Source organism: Centroberyx gerrardi, chromosome 12 (assembly GCF_048128805.1).
Source record: "Centroberyx gerrardi isolate f3 chromosome 12, fCenGer3.hap1.cur.20231027, whole genome shotgun sequence".
In the NCBI taxonomy this organism is placed as follows: domain Eukaryota; kingdom Metazoa; phylum Chordata; class Actinopteri; order Beryciformes; family Berycidae; genus Centroberyx; species Centroberyx gerrardi.
Window position 1 is genome coordinate 6569537 of NC_136008.1, and position 14769 is coordinate 6584305.

The 14769-nt window shown below is 42.8% G+C and overlaps 1 protein-coding gene across 4 annotated transcripts; it reads right to left on the reverse strand.

The window, feature by feature from the left end:
- On the reverse strand, positions 1-14395 carry brd2b (bromodomain containing 2b). 4 transcript variants are annotated; one of them, XM_071903174.2, is made up of 13 exons: positions 14280-14395; positions 10307-10601; positions 9575-9634; positions 9143-9280; positions 7151-7295; positions 6675-6838; positions 5459-5956; positions 4884-5012; positions 4489-4734; positions 3860-4113; positions 2809-3116; positions 1930-2055; positions 1-1673 (listed from the first exon to the last, which is right to left on the reverse strand). In XM_071903174.2, exons 1-13 carry the CDS (start codon positions 14309-14311, stop codon positions 1546-1548), a joined length of 2523 nt encoding a protein of 840 aa, XP_071759275.1. In that variant the 5' UTR covers positions 14312-14395; the 3' UTR covers positions 1-1545. The 4 variants fall into 4 exon arrangements, with proteins under 4 accessions (XP_071759275.1, XP_071759274.1, XP_078143401.1 ...); XM_071903173.2 differs by having other exon boundaries at positions 1930-2058; XM_078287275.1 differs by lacking the exon at positions 9575-9634.
- Between the last annotated feature and the right edge of the window lie 374 nt (positions 14396-14769).

Here is a 14769-nt window from a genome sequence, read left to right on the forward strand (position 1 = left end):
TTTAATATACACAGTTGTCAAATGAAAGGTTTGCTTCTGAGTGGCAGCAATCCGGACGACCAGAGGCCAGCAATGTTCATGAAATGTTCTTCATGAAAAGATAACATGAGAAATACATTATGTAAAAAAAAAAAAAAAAAAAAAAAAAAAAGAGAAACAAAACAACAGGAAAATAAAGACAGAACAGAAGAAATATAATTGTTTGTGCAACGGTCAAATACAGTTTAAATATATACAAGTGCATCTTCTTTCAGAGAACATTCAACAACAGCTTCAACTATGCATGGTCTGTGAGCGCCGTGCCGACTCAACTCCAGTCTCTCTGTGGGAACATCGTAGCTCTGTTCCAGTAAGTGCCGAGCATCCAAAAGATTTCTTCAAGAAATCTTCAACAAGTTTTCAAGTGCAGCAAATGTCTTAAGAAATAGTAATGCAATACTTTACACACTCAGGCCATAAATATCTTTAAGTTAGACCTACAGTATATTCTGACAGATTCAGCGCCCTATGTTCAGCTCTAAGAAAAAGCCATACACTAAAGTTACTGCTCGCTATGAGACGAAACCAAAGGTTATAACAATATCAAAAAGGGAACTTGAAGAACTGATGGCAAAATATTTAAGACAGTGCTTAGTTTAGTGTCGTGATTATAAGACTACGCAGTGTAAAAAAAATGGCTGGTGGGCTTTAAGAGTGTAGTGTACCCATAAAATCCATTCTAATTGAAAGAGTAAAACAATTAAATGCAAATTTTGCAATTATGTTAAGCCAATTCTATGGAACCACCTTGTTTTCAAAACCAAAAAAGCCAGTTTCTAAGGCTGTATGCCAGATTTTGCAGCATAGAGCTCCATGCTCAAACTGAATGTCTGAGAATTAACAGCAAGAACAATGGGTGCAAACCATGATCTTACTCATAACTTGAACTCTAACCAACTTTAGAGATTTTGACTTACATGTGGCAGATACCAAATTAACCCTTAGGCTTGCCTTTATTTGCTGCTCAGTCGCTCTTTTGCAGACGGAAATTAGAAGGGTATAATCGAGAGGGAAACTCCAGGGAGGTTACTGCAAAATTGCTAACAATACTGTATTCTTCCAAATAAACTTGCTGTTACTGACAACAATCTAGTAGGTCATTAAGACTGAGGCTAGGGGTTGATTTGGAGTAAGGCCGATCTCTCCACATCCTTTCATTACTCCACCTCCCTCTTTGGGGGGAATCACCATAAAATTCTTCTTTATAAAAGAAACATAAATTTGTACAACTATTTACAGGCGGAGGGAGGAGAAACCAAGGCATTTAGTGTTTGGGTTCTACGATTATTCACAAACCTTCTCTCACTCCCACACACAACCCCCCCCCCCCCCCCATCATCATCCTCTTCTTGGTAGTCCGAGTGTTCGCGCCGTGGTATCCAACATGGCTGCCCTCTCGGCCCACTACTGTTTCAGGGTGCGTTGTGTGTCCTGGGCCAGCCCAAGTCCCTGAGTTCTATAGGGAGTCATTAGCGTTTTTCTCTCTCAGCCAGTGGTTAACGGTCCTCAACCAGAGTCTGAATCACTGGTGTCTGAGGAAGAGGAGGATGAGGAGGAGGAAGAGTCGGAGCTGGAGCTGCTGCCGCTGAGTCGCGTGGGCTGAGTGTTAGTCTCGACAGCGCTGGGCTTCTCCACTGAGACGAGAAGAGTAAGAAGAGAAAAGGTTACAATTCTGCTAATACACTTCCAGTACACTACCATCCACATTTTAGAATAATAGTAAAAGACATCAAAACTATGAAATAACACAAATAGAATTATGCAGTGACCAAAAAAGTGTTTTGACTGGGAAGGAGGATGAAGAAGAGATCTATTTTTGTAGTACGTTTCAAAAACAGTGTAATTAAATGTTTTACAAAAGAGAATTATATGGAGGATGTGTGAGCTCACCCTTCGGTTTTGGGGGTTTCTTGCCGGAGTTGAGCTGTCCGCTGACATCCTGCAGCCTCCTCTCCAGCTCCCTCCTCTTCTCCAGAGTCAGCTCCTCTTTGGACTTGCCACTGCTGGCTTTCTTGGCTGCTGAACAGAAGAAAGAGGAGGTTGTCACAGACCTGGGTTCCACACAGCTATGTGGTGAGGTGAAGTGTATGCCTAAGTGTAGATTCAGGTTACTGTAGATGAGAGTTTAGCTAGTGCATTCACAGACATTGTTGGAAAGTTAACTCGTTTCATATACTAAATTATTAGTGAATTCATAATCGCCTGTGCTGGCATCGGTACAGAAGTTCTTATCCAGCTTTGCCTACTCAGGAGGAAAACCAGCCTTTCTGTTAGCAACAGAGTGAGAGAAGAACTGAATACAAGAAGGGAGGGGACATACACCAAAGTCAAGAATGGGAAAATGACATTATGCACAATTGTCAGTCATCCTAGCGTCATGACTCAGTTACATTCTTATTTATTTATTTTAAATTAGGTTGTTGAAGAAAAGCCTCTTCAGTGTATTTTAGAGTTACAACTCATACCAGCATACTTTGACGTCAAAAATGTGGAGCTGCTACACAAAAAGTTTACAGGTCGGCAGGTCTGGGCTCTACATAGGTGCTCAACCAAAAATGGCACAAAGGATAGTTGCATCAGATGCTGTGTATTGATAAACTATCCCCATATTTACGCAAAAATGAAAGGACCTCTACTAAAAATAGCAATATGGCTCATAAGTACAAAAATCAGCTTATTGTCAACAAATAAAAAGCCACAAACAAGACACGGTCAAACCAAAACAAGCCAGTATTTGCCTGGTCGACTTGCGTCAGCTCCATTACTCACCATAAGGCTTGCGGGGCTTCTTCCTCAGACACGTCATGACGTAGCGCTCCAGCTCCTTCAGTGTCGACGGCTTGAGCGTTTCAAAGTCAATCTCAATCTCCTCGGGGTTGGTGTCCCTCAGTGACGGCTCCCTGGCCTGGATGATGTGCACCACACGGCCCAGCTTCTCCCCCGGGAGCTTATTGATGTCGAGGCTCAGCTGGCGTTTCTCGTCGTACGTCATGGGCACGATCTCCTCCTCTTCCTCCGAGTCGTAGTGGGGCAGCATGGAAGTGGCCGGTGGGGTATAGAACGGCTTCTTCGCGGGCCTGTTGAATGAAGAAGAGCAGATACAGTCAGGACAACAGGGAAAAAAATTGGGTGCACCGATCGATTGGCCATTGATCATAATCAGCCTATAAATATTCTAAATAGGTCATCAGTGATCGGCCGATCAAACACTGACGCTGACATTGTGCTTTGAATTCCACAGCCTATGATCATAGTTTAGAACCAGCCTCATATATTGGACAGAAGGCAGAGCCTATGCAGCTGCATTGATAAACTTTTCATGTGCTGCCACTGGCAATAGATGAGTAAGCAGCTCAGTCATCAAGCACATACCATGGAATTACTATGTTTGGATAAAACCTATGATTTATTTAAATGCAGCCATGAGAACAGTCTGTTAAACACAGTGCTATATTTCAAAACTAATACTTATGTTTGCTGTGCACTTTTTCATGATGTGCCATTGTTAGTAGAAAGTCTGGGTAAAATGTATCATTTCAATGGGCATCAATGGGAATCGTCTCCAGAAAACCTGATTGGTGCATCCCTAGAAAAAAGTCAGGACGGTGTTTCTTCTAATTTGAGGATGCATCTGAGTTTTCACCCATGCTGAAAATGTACACCCTCCTGTATGGCACTTTGGATAAAAGTGTCCACCAAATGGCATATGTTATGATGATTCTCTGTGTATACTGTTAAGCTTCAGCAACTCTGATTAATGTGAAGATTAGATTCAGGTTTTATGGTAATAGGTAAGATGTATAATTAGGTTACTACTGACTTGCTATTCTTGTTGCTCTTCTTCCCTGGGCCTTTCTTCCCCGGGGTAGCAGCTCCTCTGACAGACTTGGTCTTCAACGTCTTGCCTGGCATCTTCCACTCCTCCGAGCCAGCTCTGCCTCGGCCCGCACGGCTACGCTTCTCCGGCTTCTTCTTTTTCTTCTTCTCCTTCTTGTCTTTCTTCTCTTTTTTCTTCTTGGGCTTGACGATGGGGCCTTGGGAGAGAGCAGCCAGCTGTTCGTGCACCGCTCGGAGCTGCGAGGAGGGAAAATACCGCAGGACTGTTTATGTGAAGAGTGAGATGCCGTGACTAAACCAAAAAGGAAATCAGGTGGAATTTATAGTACGATAAGCTTATTAAACAGGCGTTTTGATTGTACTGATGCAAATAACTGGGCCTTTACCATCCGTACCCCAAGACTTTAGAACCAAGATGCCTGAAGAGCATTGGTTGGCAAAAAGCAGTGTAATCTTTTAAATCAGTCCATAAAACACATTTCAAAAGACCGACTTTTGCATACTTTCACACATTTATTCTTAGCTACATATCTGGCATGTGTTTTATTGTATTATTGTTTTGAAAAATGCTGCATAAATAAAGTTTATTATTCTAATAAACGGACGCCTTACCTGTGTGCACACCTGGTCCTGCAACTCGGCCAAGCGGTGCGCTCGCTCTTCCTCACTGTCCGAGCTGGGGCTGCTCTCGCTCTCTTCGCTCTCGCTGCTGGGCTCGCTCTCGGAGGAGGAGGAAGACGAGGATGACGAGGAGGAGGAAGAAGAGGACGAGGATGAAGGGTGGCCGCTCATCGACATGGCTGGGTGATCCATGTGCGGTTCATCTGGCATCTTGGCGAAACGGAACTCAAACACGTCCTGGGGTAGAGAATGACCAAACATGAGGGAAAGGGAGGAGGATGGGGAATAAAAACTAAGACTGAATCTCTGCATGTTGCAATAGAAATTTAGCCCGAGTTAGAGTTCTAAAAGTGGCATAAAGGCAACAATTTGAGTCCTGAGCTAACCTGCAGCTTCCGTGCCATGCCCACAACATCGTGGTCAGGTGGGTTGTACTTGTAGCAGTTGGAGAACATGAGTCTGACGTCGCCGGCAAACTGCTGGGCATCCCTGTACTCACGGCAGTCCATCTTCCTCTGATGAAGGGTTAGGAGTGGAGAGAGGAGCAACAGTTAGCACTTTGACCAGAAACACACATTCTGACTTTCCAGGAAGTGAATTTGAGTTTTTTCAGGGTTTCATATTGTTCATATCTACCTTTAAAAAAAAAGAAAAGAAAAGAAAACACATGGACTTTCTGTCCACTGTGGTCCTTGTTATTCCCCCCCAAACATACACACAACTCCAATTGATTCCAATGAAAGATAAACTGATTTTACACCCCAATTCCTAATTTTTGATTTTTGTGTTCCTGATCAAAGCCCTGTACTCTGGTCATTATTTTAAAAAAAAAAATAGCAATAACCGAGATTTTAAATAATATGGCTAAACAATATTATCAGGTGCATTACATTATATTGTAGATATGTAACTGTTTTTAAAATGATCAAATAAAATCAAAATGATCAATATCAGAAGTTACCTTGATGGTGCTGAGGTCCATGGGGCACTTGATGATGTCATGATAGTCGTGAAGCCCCAGTGCCGTTGCGTCCACAGGCGTATAGAAAGGCCAGGCGTACGCAGCGTGCTTCTTCGACAACATATCCTTCAGCAGCCCGCTGCAGTACCTCAGCTGCGGGCTCAGTTTGCCCTTCCTCGACGGCTGGAGCTGGACAGAATCCGGCAAGTCCTTCTTGGGGGGTTTGATGGGACGTCCGCTGCCCACTCTGCGTCCGTTGCCGGCCATCATGGGCTGGAGCAGGACAGGACCTGCAGAGCCCCTGACCAGGCCCATCCCAGGAGGGGTCTCCATGCTCATGCCCCCCAGGGAGGAGAGGGTGAGCGGGGAGGAGTCGTGGACTTGGCCCCCGTGGCCCCCCTTCCCCAGGCCGACCATGCGGGCTCCACCCGACATGCCCACCGTCAGGCCCATGGTGGACGGGGTGGTGGTGTCCGCCTTCCGCTTTACACCTTTCTTCTACAGAGATAATTACACAGGTTGAAAGTCATTACTATAATTCAGAATGCCAGACTTGTAAGACAACCAAAAGCAATTATTATAAGATATATTCCTATGAAAACAAATGAAAGATAATGGCAATATTGTGGCTGGTTTCCAGTCATTAAATTTTTTCCCTGCCTATTCCACTTACCTACGGATTTTTTCTTAAAATAAAAATGCTCAATATACTAAATGTTTTGCATCATTTCCTTGCATAATGCACTCAATCGCTGCTGCCTTTCAGGATGCCTGAATGGGCTCCAGCAGCCCCTAGACATCCATTTTTGTGATGTGTTCTTTAGTGTCTTCAATAAATCTTCTCTAGAAAACAAAACCACACAGCAGAAGCAGCACTACTTCCAAAACCCTGATCTGACATTAGTGCAAAAGAGTCACAGCACTTTTCGAACCACGTGCCACGGAGGGCCAAGAGTCTGCAGGTTTGCATTCCAACCGAACACTACATCAGCTGTTTTCACTTATTAGTACAAACTATGAGAATCCTTTGCACATCTAATAAAGTCTTTTTACAGGACAGGTGCGTAGGAAACCAAAAGCATCCACACAGTCCAGCTCAAGAGAATAATTCCCACACACTGTGCTCTTGCAAATAATGCAATTTCTTTATTAATTAACGTTTTGGTATTAAAACCAAATTACGTTTATTATGATTATTATGTTTTGAGGCATGTACCTTGGTGGTGGGCTGCGTGGGGGGCATGCCCATGATGTTGGCAGGGGGCAGGCTTTTGGTCAGTACAGTCTGGGGAGAGTTGGCCAGCATGGACTCCCCTGTGTCCGAGGAGGAGGGGGAGTACGCCGACTGGGACACCGCTGGCACCTGGTGAGCCCTCGACGCTGAGAGACATAATGAAGTTTAGAAATGTGATCGGGCTAAAGGACGATACACAACTTCTAAATAGTTTGGAAAAAGCCCATTATGACTGCAGACATGATGCTTTCCATCAAACGGTTTCACGTTTACTTGTTTGTGACTGGCAAACATGAGTAAATAATTTCTGTAATTGCAAATGCTGATACCAGATGCTGATTGAAGACTGAGGATGTCTCCAATTTGCTTATTCACAAACAAGAACCAGCATGCCCACCAAGCTTTCCAGTGATATAAAACAACTTCACTTCACACATAACATTATGTCACTGACTCACCATTAGACTTGCGGCCTTTGCCCCTGCTGGTTTTGTTTCGCGGGGTGGGAGGAGGCAGTTCAATCTCCTCCTGGGGCATCTGGGCCACCTTCTGCAGAAAGATCTTCTCCAGCGACTGGGCCATCAGCACAATGTCATCTGTCGGCTAACAGAGAAAACAATTTATAATGCATTAGCATACTGCAAAGAAGCCATAGGAAAAAAAAAAAAAAAAAAAAAAAAAACATTGTTCTGCAGATTCTGTCATCTTCAAAGTGTCAGTTATGGAAGTTCAGATTAGTTGCCGTTAGTAGAGAATAAAAACTCTCCCTTCCCTCAACAACTACTGCTGCTTAGGTTCCCTTGAGCAAGGCATTTAACCCAGTGAACCCAGTGAACTGTGTTGAAAAAGGGCATGCATGCTTGGACAGCTTTCCCTGGATAATAAATGGTTTAGAAGAAGAAAAAAAAAAAAAAAGTACAGCTTCAGTCCAGTCCCACGGTGAATCAGAGAAGAACACGACAGGGAATGAAGACGCCACATAAGAAGAATCCCCATTAACACCAATGTTAAAATACACTTTTTCTGTCTTCCTGCTGAAGCTGTCTTAAATAATCATTTTTCTGACAATAGGCTACATGCAACAGTTTTGTCTCATCTTCTGCCACATATTTTGTTCTTATTTTGTTGTAAACCAGTTAATAAATTTAGTAAAACAATTAATATGCTCCTTCCCTTCCTCTTCTGAGTTGGAGTCGATTCCGTTTCGATCCATTTGTGCCGATGATGTATGGTTCTTTCTTTAATTTGAGAGGAGGATAGTGGGAAAATTCAAAGCCAAAGAGCAATTATTCATAGCTTAAATTAATAATAATACAACTATAACTTACTTTTATTAATTGGGTCTTACTCACTAAAGAACAAGCATGACTTGACAAAATTATTTTGTCTTTTACGTGTACTTAGCTGTGGAAACAGTATATGAGTACACAATTCTTCTTTGTTCATTTGTTTGCTATGTCGAATTTTACATAATTGCCTGTCTCTTCCGTCAGACTGTATGAATAGAATAAATAACTTTAATGCTAAAAAATTATTATTATTTTTTTTTATTCTCAAATTCCATGTTATTTTTATTTTTTTATTTTTTGTTATGTTTCTCTGTTTTTGGGGGGTTTTGTGGAATCTGATTTGTTAGTTTTATTATGGAATTATGGATGTTTTTTCCATTTTACTAATTTTTGCCATAAAAAAAAATTTTTTTTAATATCTGACTCTGCACACACTTTATTCTTCAGGTGGATCTTTGACCTGCGCAATTGCTTTAAGTATCTTTGGTTTCTAGTCGACAGTGTGCTGACAAAATCTACAGAGCAGTGGATTGTCTGATTCTTAGAAATCATTTGGGAATTGCTCTACTCTAGCCTAGACTTTGGAGGAAGTGCCATGTTTCTAAATTGGATGCTATAGCCATTGTTTTGTTTCCTGATGGTCAATTTGACATTCTTCTTTCCTCTCTTACTCTAAAAATCATCTGTGCACATGCTGATGCACAAGTACATGCACGTCAATACATGCCCAAGCGTCATGACAGAGGCCTAGAGTAGTTTCTGTTTCTGTTCTGATAAGTTTCTGTTTGTATAGTGATGGAAGATTAACTGCCTTTTAAACAATTTCCCCCCAAATCGTACATTTCCATGGAATTCCATGTTTATGTTGCCACATAGCAGACATTATAGGACCCTACCCAATGGCTAGTGTGCATCAAGAAGAGAGGAAAGAAAGAGGAGTAAGGGGGATGTTTTCTAGTGTATGTAATAACAAGGGTTACTACTGCTGTTTGTGAAGTCCACCTGATATCAAACATTAACAATTAAATGACATTGAGAGAGAGGGAGTGCCATTTCATTTAGGAGGGAGAGTGAAAGAGAGGGAAATAAAAAGAAAGGAAGAAAGAAAACAAGAGGAATAAAAAAGAGAGTGTTTATGTTGCAACTGATAAGAGTCCCTACCTTGTTGTAGATGTAGCAGTTGGTGAACATGGTGTTGAAGTCCTGCATGCACTCACTGGCACTGCGGTAGTAGTTGTTCTCCAGGCGCTTTTTGATGGTCCCCATGTCCATGGGCTGTTTGATGATTTTATGGTAATCCTGGGAAAGGGAGAATGAGAGAGAAAGAGGGGAAAAGGAGAGGGGGATTGAGCCTCACATAGAGACTTTATGAAATTTTATGAAAATCAGCCACAGGAGCGGATGAATTCCGAAATTCAGCCACTTCGACCTGACAAATTAATTTCCCAAACAGGTTGGAATGATGGCGGTTTACCCGTCAAAGTAGCTGGTAGAGTATACAAACTGAAAATGTACTAGGATTTGGCAGGTGGCTGTGTTAATTCACCCTAAAAACACTTTAACACTGTTAAAAATCAGTTATTGGCGATGTACCTTGTATTTCTGGGCCCATTTTGTTGTTTGGTGGTCTATTTTTCTTATTCCCACGGATAACTGGCCAAACACAGATGACATGACAAAATTTTTTCAGTTATCTAAACTATTTAAAACATCAACAGTAAACCTCAGATTTCGGTATCAGCCCCTCAGAATCAAAGATTGAGGGCTTCTTTCTAGACTCACCATTTTGTATCGACATTCAACAATCACACAGGGAAATTCATTGTAGAAGAGGCAGAGAGACCAATTTCTCTACCCACAGTAGCCCCAACAGATCATAATGCAATGCAGTGTTATGGTCTGTTGAGGTTTTTTGAGTAAGGGGTGCGGCCGCGATCACACCCCAGTATTCACAATCTACTTGGCTATCTAGCCAAAAGGTGAGATGATGCAAAATCGAACTTCTTTGAGCGAAATTGCATCACCCACCTCTGACTGAAATGAACAAGTCATTCTGGGAAATGTAGGACTCCCTACTTAGTAGATGAGGCAGGTTGAGGGAAAGTGGGTACACCAAAAAAGTAAATTACAACACTTCACTACAAAATAAGTCCTGAAAAGCACTGGAAATCACAAATTTACGATATCGAACAGTATCCACGGGGGGATTTTTCCTTTAACACTCCCCCCCGTGCATTATCCCAACTTGTAGAAATATACAAAAAAAAAACCCACAAAATTTAAAGGCGGAATCTCTTCTGGCTAAAGCTCCTGCACTTAACTCACCGGTAGGTTGAGCCTGTAGGCATCCACCGGCTCATGGAAGGGCCAGGCAAAGTGGTGCCTCCACAGAGACTTCATCATGGCCTTCTGGAGGTACTGCAGCTGGTTGGTCATGCGGCCCGGCCGGTTGGGGTCCCTTACGGGGGGCTGCGGCGGGGCGGGGGGGCCCTGGGGCGTCGTGTGGGGCAGAGAGGGGCTCTCAAAGTCCTCGTACAACAGCGAGGGCTTGCGGATGCGTTTGCCCGGGCCGGAGCCGCTGTGCTGCTCCATCCCGCCACCGGACAGCCCGACCAGAGAGCTGAGAGGAGGAGAGGGGGAGACCAGAGGATGAAAAGAAGAAACAGAAGAGGAGAGAGAAATTTCAAGGATGCAATGATGAAGGAAGAACTTTGTGCTCATACTGCAGGAGCAGGGATGCCAGCTTACAGTAAACAGGTAGTAAGTCTTTAAGGGATGAACAAACGCAACACCACTGAAAACTGATGCTTTGTACCAGTGGTTCTCAAACTGGGTGTCAGAAGATAATTTTTGGTGGTCACTAGATGATTTGTGGGATAGGGAAAAAACCAAAACACATTTCTCCTATATAAATATGTAATTTTTATGATTGCACATTTGTTACACATTACACAATTTTTTCTTTTTTCTTGTGAAATACTGAAGAGTTTTCAGCCTCTAGGCCTCCTCTAATAATCAAATGAAACCATCTGAAAACGGAAAAACATTTTTTGGATGAACACTCTGCATTATGCAGCATGCGATGGGGGCTGCGATTAGGCACTGCTTCGTTTTAAGGAGTCACAAGCCAAAAAGTTTGAGAGACCCACAGCTTTCTCCTACGTGATGAAGGTTTTTGTGATGAAAATCAGGATTTTATTGTATTATAAAAAGATCACATTTCAAATAGAGATTGAGAATGGTGGATGGGGGGATACAAAGACACAGAATGGCTAGAAAGAGAGAGAGTGCGTTTGTTAGTGAAGGAAATGGGACTTGTTGATAACCACAGTGAAAAGCAGACTATGTTGTATGATCTTTATTGCCTTTATCAATGCTACAATCAATCCACTTATCAGCCATCCTCCTATCAACACACACACACACACACAGAACATCTGCTGACGTCAAAGGAGCAGGCTATAGGCTGCACGATTCACTCAGGAAACCTACATGACCAGCGAAACTACGGCTCTGCCCTCCCTGTCCGTTATCCCATCGTCAAGGCAACTAGGATTCTATCAATAGGCTGCTACTTTTAGCACATCCGCGGGAACGGCCATAGCATGGATCCTTGTCAGCTGAATGGCATACACAAACATTCACTTAGAAATAATAGGGCTGGGTGATATCCATATGATATACTGTCACATTTACCTCGATAACAATAAACGAAACATGTTTTTTTTAGCTTGGCTCATATACATATATTATGCACCAAGGTAAAAATATTTATATTTACCACTAGCTTCATGCCTCTAGTAGAAACTAAAAATGAATGTCTCTATGCCTATGCCATTTTTATTTCTTTGCCATACAGTCACCATATTCAGTGAGGTGGTTGTATTTCAAGTGATGAAACAAATTGCTTGTGTACCTTTTTGTACGTGGTACCGTTTTTCTAACGGTGTTAACATTTAAGTTTGCTGAAGCCAGAATGTGCCCCAATGACACAGAATCTTTTTCAGTACCAGGTCTTTCTTATTTTCAACTGACACACTGTCCCGACCTAAGCTGGGTTCGGCGCTCATGTCACTTGTAAAGAATGGTAGGATAGTGAGGCTATTTTGGTTTTGAATGAAGCTCATAGGCTGAACGAGGCAGATGTAGCCTACATGGACCAGAAGGGACTCTATACTGTAGTTTTTCTTCAAGAGCACAACACAAGCCGTGGGGAAAACTTTTACCTAACCGCCATGAGCAAAATTAGGTCAGTGAGAGTCATAATGTCTGTATCAGTGAATTTTCAGTATACCGCCCAGGCCTACCTTACAATACTGTTTGCACTTACTGTATATCTCTCTGGACAAAAGTATCAGCTAAATCAGAGATCCAGAGTCCTCCCATGTTATTAGTAACCTATGCTCATAACAATAAATCCATGCTACCACTGAAAAATAGTAGAGGTGCAATTTATAAAAGGGATGGGCATTTTCAAATACTTTCACTGATTCAAATGTATTTTGTGTGATCCCAGGTTTTTCAGTGTTGAAGCATTTATCCTACTTGGAAACAAATGTGACCACAGTGACCCACAAAAGCCTAACCTGTAAATGTAACAGGAAGACTCATAGGGGTGTGGTGGCACTATACTATAGCAGCACTACAGAGTTATACTCCTTGGTCATGGCATAGCAAAATGTTATGCAATAAGGACAGAGATGGCGACTACTACTAGTCTAAAATGCTACACTGTTGAACTCTGTACAGATTTGAGTGAAATCAACAATAATCTTTATATAGCAGTTATCTGTTTACAATGTGATTTACAGGCAGGGCGTCTGAACTGCAGAACAGAAAGAATGATGTTCCCTGGCTTATAGGGGACTTAAGACCAAGCTGTGCTTTTAATGAAACATTGTTTGATATAGACTACTGCATGGCACCTACAGGTCTCCAAGTCCATGTGTGGGAAAACTACTGTTCCACCATAAACCCCATCACCCCTCCATGTAGAGCACGTGAACCAGATTTAGCAAAAGTTAAATCTCACCCCAGGGCTCAGGACACACACCTGCCCCACTAACACACAAACAGGGGCAAAGCTTGTCAGCTCATTTCCTACATCAGCCAGACTCCCAATGCCCACTTTGAGTATTTAGATAAGATTTTAGTTAAGAAATATCTCAAAATGAGCCATTGTGTGATAAATACAGGTAGGCTATATGCTATTATATAACATATCATATGGGCATAATCGTGAAACTTGATGGCTTAAAAGACATTATTGTCGTCATTTTCCTTTACAATTAATATTGTTGTCCAGCTCCATAGTAGTGCCTGATGTGAGCCTTGTTATTTCAACCTGCACACAGGCACAACATGAAACTTAGACTAAACACATAAGCCATGTTAAATGCACCCAGATAGTATAGCCTACAAACCATCTTAACGAATCAAAATCAAAGCCTTAACGAGTAATCATTGCGCCTTAGAAAAACCATTAGACTCTTCCCATTAAAACCCCAACAGCTGGTGATCGCGTGGTTTCGACGCCCCGCCCTAGTGTTTGTAAACACAGCCTCAGACTGACAGAAGCTAATGACAACCAAAATTGTTCCAAAATGTCAAACACAAAGACTTTATTTAACGTAACTACTACAGAAGGTAAAACCACAATCCTATTAGCCCATTCCTTACATTTTTGCCAAAGCATACATGTTCGCCGGTACAGAAACCAAGCTGCAAGCTACGTTATGAGGGCTAGCTAGCGTCAACCGACTGCAGCAATTGCTTGGCAAATCTGATAGTTAATTTGGGGCTGCCACTCAGTAGGTAAGCAAATGTTGTGTGTGGAAATACTCGCAAGCAACCTGGACACAATACTTCCTACCAATTAGCTTATGTGAAAGTCGTAGAAGCTGCCCAGTTAGCGTTAGCAGGGCGCCGGAGCAATGAATGAATCAACCGACACAGAGCCGGCGGCGGCAGCCGGTCGACCCGGCCGGTGAGGCTGCAGCTGTCACTTGCACTTGCTAACCTGACAGGCTGAAAAACAAAGAAAACGGCTTCACTGAAGCACTGAATACGCCAAATACCAGTTTTAGGATGAGCAATCAGCGTTAGTTTAGGATAACTCAGTGTATAACCTGGCAAGTCAGTCTGTGTCATTAAGGCAACCGTTCACTGACAAGCTAGCGTTTTTACGGGCAGCTAACACAAACGTTAGATGCTGACATTTAGTCCTAATTCATATGTATTGCAAAGCCAATACTATCTCCCCATACCGCGAAATCGATCAAAACGCTGCGAATGGTACCTGTCGCGAGGCGGGTTGATGGCCGCTTCCATCGGGGTGGATCCGGAGTGTTTTTACAATCCAATTGTTCCACTGTTGACGCTGTGTGTTCCTGCTGAACGCGCACGGGACAACTCTGCAATGAAATGGCGCCTAAACGCTTCCGCCTGACGCTATATAAACCCACAACGTGGCAGTGCCGTGTACTTCCTGTCACGTTCGGGGTGATTCTGCATTTTCATTGGCTACAACCGAACGTCTGTCACGCGGAGCACACGCCCAAGATCCTCTCCATCACGGAACATCTTGTACTCTTTGATGTTTCATCCATGGTTTCATCCCAAACACAAAGGTAGCATACGGAGCATTGTGTTACATTGTTACTGTTTCGTGAACATGGCTACATTCTTAACCTACAATTATTTCCATTTCCAGGCGAACCACATAGAATCCATCTCTCCCATTCACTCGTGTTGTGTCGCTGTCTGCACGGGATGGATGGGGTGTTGAC

Excerpts from the sequence above, each read along its gene's own strand:
- brd2b (XM_071903173.2), bottom strand. The coding sequence starts at position 14,311 with ATGGAAGCGGCCATCAACCCGCCTCGCGACAG. Across the intron at positions 10,602-14,279 it reads ATCAACCCGCCTCGCGACAG|CTCTCTGGTCGGGCTGTCCG; the intron begins GTACCATTCGCA and ends TCCTCCTCTCAG. Across the intron at positions 9,281-9,574 it reads AATGGGCCCAGAAATACAAG|GATTACCATAAAATCATCAA; the intron begins GTACATCGCCAA and ends TCCCTTTCCCAG.